Genomic DNA, 12,193 nt, shown 5'->3' with positions numbered 1-12,193 from the left:
GTTCAGTGGTTAGCATACCAGACTTGTGACAGAAAGGATGCAGGTTCAAATCCTACCATTGGATCAGTCCAAGTCAGTTACTATGTTGTGTCCATGGGCATGGCACTTTTCTCAGATCAGCTCTGCAATGAATAACCTACAGTGTATTTGTGTTACTGTGCTGTAAAACACCAAACCCAACCAAACTCAAAACATATTTCTATCTCTTAAATGCTAATCTGAAAAGCAAGAAATATATTGTACCAGGTATGTTATTTTTTGTCACTCACATTTTGTTTGGTAGGGGTGGGTGGGGGGAGACTGAATATAGGTAAACATATTGATGGTAATTTTCTTAAATATGTACATTTTCCAAAATTTAAGTAAGAGATAATGATGAGAAATTCAAGAGACCTGCAGAATTGTCATTCTCAAGCTCTGCATAAATTCACAAAAGAAAACAGATGTTGGGTGTATGACACTGGATGAAGAACAACATGATTGATGTCAAAAGAATGAAAATACCATTAAACATGTTAGAAGCATGTAAATTAGCTTTGACACCGGTTTAGAATACCTGTTGCGGATCATCAGTTTAAAGATTAAATCTTTAAGGTATATGGCCAATAACCAGTTTGAGTATTACGATTGGCAATAATGGGAATCAGCAGGACATCAAACAAGTTATATCTGAATTGTTTAGGACTGGGCAGGAAACACATTTTTGGATTTCATTCTTATGCCTGACAAAGTGTATGAAATGTACAGTTCCCTTAAAAATAAGTTATTGAGTTCATGGCTGGAGAAAACAGTGGATCATTGGTAAAACATGGACATGCATCAGACTGTTTTGGAAAGTAAAAATGCCCAGAAAGTCTGCAAACATAGATAGGCTGAGTGTACCCTTTGCAACAGCTACACAAATTAGAAAGCAGAAACAAAAGGCAAGAAATGACCATTTGTTAAAACAGATTTCAAGAAAGCTATATACAGCTCCGGTGGCCTAGTGGTTAGAGCGTCTGCCTCGGATGTGGGAGGTCGTGGGTTCAATCCCCAGCTGAGTCATACCAAAGACTTTAAAAAATGGTACTAACAGCTGCCTCACTTGGCACTTAGCATTAAGAGGTTAGTTTTAGGACTGGATGGCCTGGTGTCAGGATAATGTGACTGGGTGGGACATCATGCTACATGTCTGCGGCATGATGCCCCAGTGCTAGACATCACTATAAACTGTCACGCTGTAGACATCGTAGCGATATGACTGAAAAATTGTTAAAGCTACGTTAAAAATCCAAAGCACACACACACATGCAAGAAAGCTATTCAAAGAGCATTAATGTGGAGATAAGAAAGAAAAAATAAAATCTGTGTTAATGAAGCAGGAATGCTTGTGAAAAAGATCAAATTTCTTTCATCATTTACAGGTTCAGCAGCGTACTAGAAAATTCTTTCTTTATTTGGACTCCTGAGAAACATAGTATTTTAATGGAATTATTTACATTCACAGAGAATAATAATAATTGTATTTATTAGCAGAAAATCTTAGAAGAGTATCAACTGCCTGTTTAAAGTGAAACTTTTTACAAATACTGTTTAGTATACAATGAGGGAAATGGGCATGTAAGTTTTTTTTTTCAGGCATACTAATTAACAAAATGAGCATAATGCTGAGACTTACCTGGATTGCGAATAACAAAGAGGCAACAGGTAAAAACCTTGTGCTATCAAATGTGCGTGACAATATGCTCTTAATACTTTATTCATTTCCATGGTTCCGAGAGAAGGGAAAATTACTGGTAAAAGTATTTATAATTGTGACTTAAACTTCCATATTATGGCATAATTTTAAAACTTGTGTCTGATATTTTTTCATCAGTCTGGGTCAGCCCCCACAATTTTGGTCCGTTTCAAGTATTTACAATTTTTTGTTCCTAAAGGAAAATGCTTTGTACAAAAGTTACAGTACAAAAAAAAATTTTCATTGGTATGGATTGTTGTGGCAAACAAATTGACTAGTACAATGTAATTTATTTTGTTAAATTTTCTTGGGCAAGGACCACTTGTGACTAGTAGGATTTTTTTAATGGTACTTTCAGTCTATTATTGGATACAGTGGAAATGGAAACTAAGTTCAATTCTCAAAGACTGCAGAGACTGCCACGATGGGCTGGTCTGGATGGGTATTGAACCCACAAACCCTGGAGTACGAGTCTGGCAGATGTTTTCAGGACCATATGGTCAAACTGTTAGAAAAATAAAAACATAAATTATTCAGAATCTAACCTTCATTTAATGTGTAATTTAGATTAATAATTTTACATTTGATTTTGCTTACAGGTAAATGTTTGTGACAAGGAAGTCATGTTCCTATTAACTGACATTTATATTGAACTTATATGTGGCACTGTGCATGATTTTCCCTTCATTAAGAAAATATATAGCTCTTTATTCAGGTTATATATATATATATATATATATATATATATATATATATATATATATATATATATATATATATATATATATATATATATATATATATAAACACACATCAGACCTTAACATGGTCAGCTGTTCAGTCATGACAATACACAAACAATACTATTTACTCACTTGGTATAAAGTTGTTTCTGTTCTCTGAAAGCTCAGGATTGCTGCATGTTTTGATGAAGTATTTTTGTGTTCAGCTTTCAAATAAGGGAAAGAACACAACTTGTACCACTTCTGACTTAACCTGCCTCTCGAATTTTCTGGCATACGTGGAAAAGTAAAAAGCTCCCAGAGTGATATTTATCATATGAATGAAATGCATGTGGATTTGTGCCAAAAAACCATGACTGGTTTCAATATACATGTATATTGAATATTATTGAATATTATTTTTTATTGGCTCAAGCTGACAGGTAAGGATACATGTTAACCAGCACATAATCTATAGTAACTGTTTAATTTCAGTAATCCAATATTCTGTGAATTTGCTAGTTTCTGCTGGGTACCAGTTTTCATGGATTTTGTGTTTGCAAGAAGAAAAACTGAAAGACCCCAACAAACAATGATCCATCTGTGGAATTAATAGGACTGCTTCCCCAATCCACAAATTTATTTAACAATGCAAATGGAATTTTCCACAAAACCATGAAAATTGATGTGCATGAAAAAATTCAAATTGACGGACTTTGTGCAGACTTTTAGAATATTCATTAACCAACTTACTCATCTGTTCAGTATTCTTATTTCTCAGGAATTATTGAAATTTACAGACTGTTTAAAAGTTACGGTGGTAACCACATTCCATATCAAAGTTAAATACAGTTTAGAACAACAGTGTGTAAAGAATCAATCAGAATAGTTCTCCACCATTAACCGTGTTTAAGTTTTCTCTTGTAGATCTTGTATATCTAACTTCTTTAGCAATGAGAAGGAGAACAAGAAAAAGCAAATGCCTCTATCAGTATCTTGTAAGCCATTGCTGGGGGTGGGGTCTTACCCAACCCACTTTTCACTGTTTCATCTGCAGTCAGGTAGTACATGTATTCATAAACCTTTTGAGAACACTTGGGTAGAAATATTGTAATAATGGATGGGGTGTCTGGAATTTTGCACATTATATTATGTACTTCCATGTAATGTTTACTTACATTTATAGACTATACGATAAACATCTGTGTAAATCACTACCTGATTATGTATGTTTATATCAGAACATTACCAAAATCCTGGGGGTAAGTGTTTATTATTTATTATCACATCACTGTTTTCATACACACTCATTTGCATCTATACCTCAACTCTTGTGTCTTCTCCATAATTCTAAATTTCCTCTTAACAAAAAAAAAGTGACTTTGAAATTTTATCCTTATTTTCAACAAGTACATCTGTGATATTTTATGTCATACATAATCATTCAAACATAATATTCCTAGTATGCCATCAGCATTGATATTTACAACAAGATATTACTACAATATATAGTATAGGCAAGACATGTAAATCATCAAAAATTAAAGTTGTATACTTTTTATTAAAGGATTGCTTTGGTGGTGGTGGCCTAGTGGTTAGAACTTCTGTCTCGGATGCAGGAGATCATGGGTTCAAACCCTGACCGAGTCATACCGGAGACTTATAAAAGCGGTACTAGCAGCTGCCTCAGCAGGCGCTTAGCAATAAAAGGTTAATGTTAGGAGTGGTTGGTCTGGTGTCAGGATAATGTGACTGGGTGGGACATAATGCTTGATGCCTTTGGCATGATGCCCCAGTGCTAGACATCACTATAAACTGCCACCCTGCTCACATCATAGCAATATGACTGAAAATTTTTTTGAAGCTATGTTAAAAATAAATCCAAATCACACACACACGCACACACACACACACACACACGCACACACACACACACTTTTTATCAAAAACATTCTACAAAATTCATTTTTGTCCCAATTTATTCTCATACCCCAAAAAGTCAAGTTAATATTTTTTCCACTACTGTGTAAGTTGAGTCCAACTGCACACAATATAGACAACAATCTGCCGAAGTATAATCTGCCATCAGATCAGGTCTGTGTTTGTTTGATTGATTGCTCCTAACAAACTGCATAGATCCAGATCTGTAGCACATTATTCAGTGGCAGATCTTGGTCTGTGCAGTTTGCAGTTGGACTAGACTTATAAGTGAGTATATACAGTGTTCTCTGTTTCTCCCAGAATCACTGTATCATACTAGAATTTGGTAAATGTATAGTCTTTTCATAAGAAGAAATTATATTTAATTGTGTCACAACAGATTTTACTAGCTGATGGAAACTTGGGAGTCTTACTTCTTTATTTGGTTGCATTTAATTTTGATAGAATACCTTATGAACTAAGTTATATGTGAAGTAAGACAGCAAACAACAGAGATCCAGATCTGCCATCACATAATGCCTATGCAGATCAGGATCTGTCTTGTTTGTTCTACTGATTACTTTAACAAACTGCACAGATGCAGATTTGCCTGTGCAATATGCAATGGCAGATCTGAGTCTGTGCAGTTTGGAGTTGGACTCATCTTAAGAGTAAGTATATACAATAGCCAGGGGAAAATATTAAGTTGAAATGTAAACCCATAAAAAAATAGGTGACTAAATAGAAGGCCATAAGACCTTGAAATTGCTTTGATTTTCCGAATTATGGCCCAAGTTCCTCTCAGCGTATCAGAGTTTTTTAAAATGTTTCTTCCGTCAGAGAGGAGTAATGACTGGCAGGTAGCTAAATCTGAAGATTTTTACTTCTCTAAAAGATAAATGCATTACTATCACTCTGTTGCCTTATCTAAACAATTTCTATTCACAAATTAGTATGTAGACTACTCCGTGGCTGAATGCTTAGAGCTTCTGAGATGCAGGAGGTCATACCTTCATACCCCAGCCAACTCTTACCAGCATCTTATAAAAATATAGAACTGGCAGCTGCCTCACCTGGCACTCAGCATTAAGAGATTAGTGTTAGAACCAGTCTGCTTGGTGTCAGGATAATGTGACTGGGTGGAAAATTATGCTTTTTGTCTGCGGCATGATGTCTCAGTGCTAGAAATCACTATAACCTGCCACACCGCAGACATTGTAGTGATATGACTGAAAATTGCTGAAAGCTATGTTAAAAATCCCAGTCACATACAACTAGTATGTTGAGAGGGCCAAATAATTTGACTTCTAGTTCAAACATACTAACCTATGTAAAGGCCATCAAATTTTCAGGACTGAGGCCCGTCAGTTTTCTTTACCAATTAGGCAAATGCACATACATAATGGAAATCAATCTTACTGAAAAAGATAACTCACTTGGAAATGCATATTGAGCACAACTTGATCTTCATGCACTTATTTCCAATGGCAGTGTGTCTACAAGACTAAACAAACACAAACACCAGAACTGCTACCTGTAAATCTTTATTTGAAAAAGACAACCCCATAACATTAATATGTTGTTGGTGTTCTAGATCAGCAACAAGGATTATAATGCAACTTAGTTTACCTAGCCACTTTCCAACTGGCATTAAACTTGTCAGGCACATCAGTATGTTAAAGACACAGGGTTTTTCCTTTTCTAAGCATATTATTTTGGGGAAAATAATCATTTTATTTTTCACGCAATTTATGTAGACAGCAAGAAAAATAATAATTTTTTAATGTATAAAAAATTTGATAAGTGATGACACCCAAACACACACACTCACGCACACACATGGTTTCTAAAACTTCAGCATTTATACCTGAAACTGTTACAAGGTTAAATTAGCTAAGTCATGTCTGCAATGCAACATGTTTAAATTGTGGGGAGGGAATGCAGGAATAAGATGTATATGGCAGAAAATCAGAAAAATCCATTTTATGTAGTATGCAATCTTAATTATGATTATTATTATTATTATTATTATTATTATTATTATTATCTTGCTCTTATCTTAAGTAGTTTGATATCTGTCAGTTATATGAAGAATGGTAGGTTTTAGTTTTTCTGTTGAAAACTTTCTCAAGGATCATGTTCAGACTTCTGATTTCAAAGTTATTTGGATGTCAATTATGCCAGCTACAAGCATTTCTTTAGGTAAGTCACAATTTCCTTACAGTTTCTACCACAGGCACTTTTCTCATCACGTTCTCATGAAAGATTATCTTCCAGTTCATTGTTCATTTTCTGTGGCAACATGTATTCTGCTGCATGGGATTTTATATTAATGATAATATTTCCTTGTGTCCTTCAGTGACAAGGATTGTTTTAGGGGCTCCAGGACTGTGATAATTGGCCCTTTCAGTAAGAAATATTTCAAAATCATGCAGAAATCTGAATTTTATAAGTTACCGTACTATTGAAAATTTGGTTTTTATTGGTCTAATTTTTCAAAATTGGTGAACATAGGCTTGAGTCCTAAAGATTTTTAAAAAAAGAAATTCTGACCAGCCCATAATGTTGAAATGTTGATGTGACTAGGTAAAGATTTTGTAAAGGTTCCCCCATAAAGGCATACAAAACAAAGGCAAAATAGGGTTAAAATGCACTCCTGATCCATATACATAAATTCATGTAAGTTGGTAAGAGATGTATCTTGATACATGCTCATCACAGACGAAAGTCTCAATGTCCATATATTTTCATGTTTCACTGACTTTGTTCTAGTCTCAAGCACTGTTTATTACAGAATCAGCAACATAGGTGATTGTATGCCCCCCTGTTAGTCCTACAACCTGGTGGCCAAGTGGTTAGAGCATCTGTTTTGAATACACAGATTCGATCCCTGGCCAAGTCATACCAGTGACTTCTAAAAATGGTACTTACAGCTGATTCGCTAGGTGCTTAGCATTAAGAGGTTAGTTTTAGGACTGGTCTGCCTGATGTCAGGATAATGTGACTCGGTGGGACATCATGTGGCATGATGCCATAGTGCTAGACATCACTATAAACTGCCATGCTGCATACATTGTAGCAATATGACTGAAAAAATGTTAAAGCTAACTTAAAAATCCAAATCACATACACAACCTTACAACAAAAGGTCACTGTGACCTCTATTTAACATTCAATAGTTTTTTATGTTAAGTTTTTGTATTTAGCTCATGAGATTGGTATTTATCTACTATATAATACCGTAGTAACTGGAATCATGGCAAGAGGATGCATCTAGATGAATACTACATCCTCAATTTAAAAGTAGGTCACTGAGCCATATTTCACATTTCACTGCCTTTGGTTCAGTTTCATACTTTATCTGTTAATGTTGTGATAAATTAACTAGATGATTATATACATGTAGTACCAGATCCAAGCAAAAAAATGTTACTGTGACCAATATTTCACATTCAACTGGCTGAATTCAGTTAAGTTGTTGCATTTAGCTCATGATAACATAGGGTTTTCACACACTCTGTGCATACTATTTTATATTGAATCATGAAATATGGGGATGCGGCTTTATGAACCCTGTTTCCTCTATTCACTAGGAGGTCAGTATCAACCATAATTTATGCTTCACTGACTTAGATAAAATTTTGAGCATGATATTCATTTCTCATGCACTGTTCATGCTAGAATTGCAAAATTATGATGACATGCATTTCTGTTACTACCACACTGCTGCAACAAAAGAAGTTCATCATGACCTATATTTCTTTCCTTATGGCCTTGACATTTTGCATTTAGCTCAAGACCACTTTAATTTTTGGCATGCTGTATGAATATTAGCCTCCCAAGAATCATGAAACGTGGTGAATGGATGCACCTTGATAAGTTCTACATTCGTTTTACCTAAATTTTATGCTCAGTTACTTTCTTCAAATTTTGTGTTGAAAGTTTAATTTTTGTGGTATTATGTTCTAATAATGATTCTTGGTAATTGGATGCATCACGGATACTACTACTCCCTTAAAAGCATAGGTCACTGTGACCTACAATTTTACATTGATTCATGCATGCCATACCTATCTAAATCCTATCCAGCTCAGAAGATAATTTCTAACCAAGGCAGTTGGATATATGAATAGTTCATTCAGTAGTGGGTTTTCCATTTGAATGACTAGATATTGTATATTGTGATATATTACTCTTGCAGGTAAACTGTATTGCACATGTGAATGAGTAGACAGTATATGAATTAGGTGAGTCCAGTACATGCTGCATGCTTTGCATGTGAGGCTTCAGCTGTAGTGGCTAATCAAGGTAATGATTGATCCTGAAATTAGTTGCTGCTAGTTGACACTCCAAGACTAATGACTTTATCCAGTAAAATCCAGCAGGAAGTACAACCCCTATAATATCAACCTTTAGACCTTGGGAACATTGAGGGACCAGACCAGGTACCCTAACAAGTACCAATAAGATGCAAGGGAAAGGTCAACCCCTATTTCTAAAATGTATCTCAATAAATTGTTAAATCCTAATTCTTTGTGGGGTTTTTTTATACAAAAAAACAACACTACAGACCTATGGGGACTATATAAATATATCAATTCCTTTATAAATTTTTGGCCACATGGAGGAACTCGTCAGAGGTTACCAGCTAACATAGCTGGGAGCTTATGAGGGGTGAGCAGTGATAATAGCTTACCACAGAGGTTCCAAGAACAATGAATTTTAAAACATTAATACCAAAATAACAGGTCGGTGGTTCTTCACGGGGTTTTCCCAGGTTCTTCCTCCACCATTAATACTGGCCGCCATATATAGCCTATCTTGTGCTGAAAAATGGCATTAAACTCCACAACAACAACAACAACAAAAATAACATTTATCTTTTTGTCTTCAACTTATTACCAGTACATTGGTATGATAGAGAAGAGTGATATTTTGTTTATTCTTTTAATACTTGTATGCCCTGTCACAGTAGGTAGGTAGGTAGGTAGGTAGGTAAGTGGGTGACTGTAGGTAGGTAGCAGCCTGCACAGCACATCAGCACAATAAATAAAGTCCAAAGTAATAGTTAAAATTTCAAGTAGCAAATATTGGAAAAATTCATCAGTAAAAATAAACGATTGCTTAAAATAATATTTTGTTAAAAATGGGACTAAGATCACTTAAGTCTAAATTTTCTTTATGATATTTTTTACAGTGGTTGTTGGAGACTAATGAATATAATTGTTGATTACACTTTCATTGAAAGTTGTTTGAAACATTTGAAATTGTATTTGAAAGATTTTACTTATTTTTCCCTTTGACATTGTTTTGTTAGCCTTTTTACTGATTTCAGAACTTATTCAGTATTATATAGCCAGGATTGTGTTGATGTACCATTAAACCCTGTTATTAAATGCTCATTTTTTCCCCCGTTAACTTTACATTGTCAGAATCGTTCAATATTCCCCGATACTTAACAAGTGCGACAATACACATATAGCATTCACGTGAATAAAGGAACTACTTTCTATTGTAAACAAACAATGACGCAGACGCCAGCACTTTTGATTTGTAAACAATGCTCTTTTCCATCTGGTGATGTCACACTGATGGTAATGGTTGGGATGTACAGTATATATCGTTATATTACTCAAAATGTCTCTGATTGCATCTGAATTTTTATATTTACAACATTTTTCCATGCTATATTAAATATTAATTAGAACAAATCTGTATGTAGTTTTATCAGCAGTAAATCAGGTCTTCTCACATAATTTAAACAAAATCCATAAAATATCCACATTTCTTAATTACAAAAAGTAATTGTTAGTGACTTCTTCAAAAGAATTTTTTAATCTCAGTGCAGCCAGTGTGGATATGTGAGAAAGCTTGCAAGTAGCTTCCTGTGAGACAGTGGTTTTTATTAGTTAGTATGCATAGGCCTGTGATGCTGAATGGTATTTCACAAACCCATTTAAAGGATTTATCAAGGATGAAACATGTCATTTACTAACTTCTGACCCATAGGTTTTGCTCATAATGTTTATTATTTTATAAAACCACATATCAGGTATCCAGTAGTTAGCAATTGTAAAAGCAGTGAACCCATTTAATTACAGTAGCACCATCTCTCTCTCTCTCTCTCACACACACACATATGTATGCACACACACACACACATGCATGCATGCACACATGCATGCATGCATGCACACACACACTCACTGGATTGCATTGACCTAACAGCTCAAATGTAATAGTCAGAACTGCCAGTTACACAGAAATTGTTTTGTAGTTTATAAGATTATGAGAAAACTACAAGGCTTGATTGTCTGACAAAATTAGATTCAAAAGACTGATTTACCCTCGACTGTTTGACTAATTTTGCTAAGATTTGACAAATATTTTTTTAAAAATCTGTTCAATAGAAATTATATGTTATCCTTGACATTCCGATTAAACTCATAGTATGTAATAATGCATAATTAGTTGTTTGAAATATTACTTTAAAAGAACATTCATTTTTGTCTAACCACCATCCATTCTTTGATGCATGACCACTGCACCAGACTTTAAAAAAAACTTTAACACAGAATTTTAATACCATACCTTGACAATGATACTATCATCAGCACAGGTGGTTGATGCAAGCTTAATGTTGAAGAAAGAAAAAAATAGCTTATTTATTTAATTTTATTGAACTATTTGTTATTTATGCCAAGTAAAACTTAACTAATTATTCACCTTTGTACCAAGCAGAAGCAGATTTGCACCTGCTGATAACATGTCTGTGTGCATTTTCTGTGAATAACAGGTCTGCATACATTTTCTACCAATAACAGGCAACATAGTTCATCTTTGCTTAACATCTAACATGCATCATTTATAAGTTACTTTTGTCTGTTGTACCCACTTGTTGTCAGTTAAAAACATGTCACAAAGGAAGGCAGCCTTTTTCACCCCAAAAATCTCATTTTCTTTGTTCCAGACATAATATTTTCTTGGTTTGGACCCATTTTAATATTAAGCTTGCATTGGGTACTATTAAGGGCATATTGCCATAAGTAGTGTAGTGGATAAGTGCACTGTTTTGAGTAAAGTGACAAAGTGATATTGGGGATAAATAACTATTGCAACCTGCTGATGCCAAGGACAAGTGTTATGAAAGTTTTCTCTGAACCCACATAAAAGTGATGCCTTTGTCTCATGATACCTTTAGTGGAGAAAATAAAGTAAAGGTGTTTATTTTTCACGATGGTGAGTTTGATTTTACCTATTCTGTTTGAGAGATAGGCTTATATCAGATAGTTTTTTACATGAGTATATACAGTAATTCAGAGGAGCTTCTGTCCCATTCAAGTTACATGTGTGGATAGACTTGTTCAACCAGACCACTCACCTGGTTCTGTGATATCTTTTCCATACAAGGTTTTGGTAAAGGACTAGAAAAATGATTGTAACTTTCAAAACAAAGCATAGTCATTGATTGATAAGGCTTCAATGGTTGTCCAAATGTTTAAACATGTAGATGGTTTACAATAACCAAAATGTTGCTGTTTAACTGAAATGATTGGAAACTCAACATTTCCCCCAATCTACCATTAGGTTTACGAAGCAGCTGATAGCTGTTGCAATGTGCATGCTGTACCTCACTCCGCTGGCAGCTGTTGCAGTGTGCATTCAGTACCTCACTCAGCTGGCAGCTGTTGCAATGTGCATACTGCACTTCACAAAGCTGGCATTTGTTGCAATGTGCATTCAGTACCTCATTCAGCTGGCAGCTGTTGCATTGTGCATGCTGTACTTTACTCAACTGGCAGCTTTTGCATTGTGCATGCTGTACTTCACTCAG

General features: G+C 34.8%; 1 protein-coding gene across 8 annotated transcripts in view; it reads left to right on the top strand.

The window, feature by feature from the left end:
* Positions 1-12,193, top strand: part of LOC149805577 (vasodilator-stimulated phosphoprotein-like) — a 119,177-nt gene that overhangs the window by 81,694 nt on the left and 25,290 nt on the right. For 4 of the 8 annotated variants that reach the window (XM_089950212.1, XM_089950209.1, XM_089950206.1 and 1 more), the window contains 2 exons: positions 3,681-3,701; positions 6,544-6,561. The exons of 2 other annotated variants lie outside the window; for them this stretch is intronic. In XM_089950212.1, the coding sequence (XP_089806338.1) occupies positions 3,681-3,701; positions 6,544-6,561 (39 nt within the window). Of the gene's footprint in view, positions 1-2,934; positions 3,567-3,680; positions 3,702-6,543; positions 6,562-12,193 lie in introns of those variants that run through there. 2 more of the 8 variants (XM_089950208.1, XM_089950214.1) reach the window with 2 other exon arrangements.

This window comes from Sinohyriopsis cumingii, chromosome 2 (assembly GCF_028554795.1).
Source record: "Sinohyriopsis cumingii isolate HCF-2022 chromosome 2, ASM2855479v2, whole genome shotgun sequence".
In the NCBI taxonomy this organism is placed as follows: Eukaryota; Metazoa; Mollusca; class Bivalvia; order Unionida; family Unionidae; genus Sinohyriopsis; species Sinohyriopsis cumingii.
Note: the sequence above shows the minus strand (reverse complement) of the source record. Positions and strands in the feature narration are given on the sequence as shown.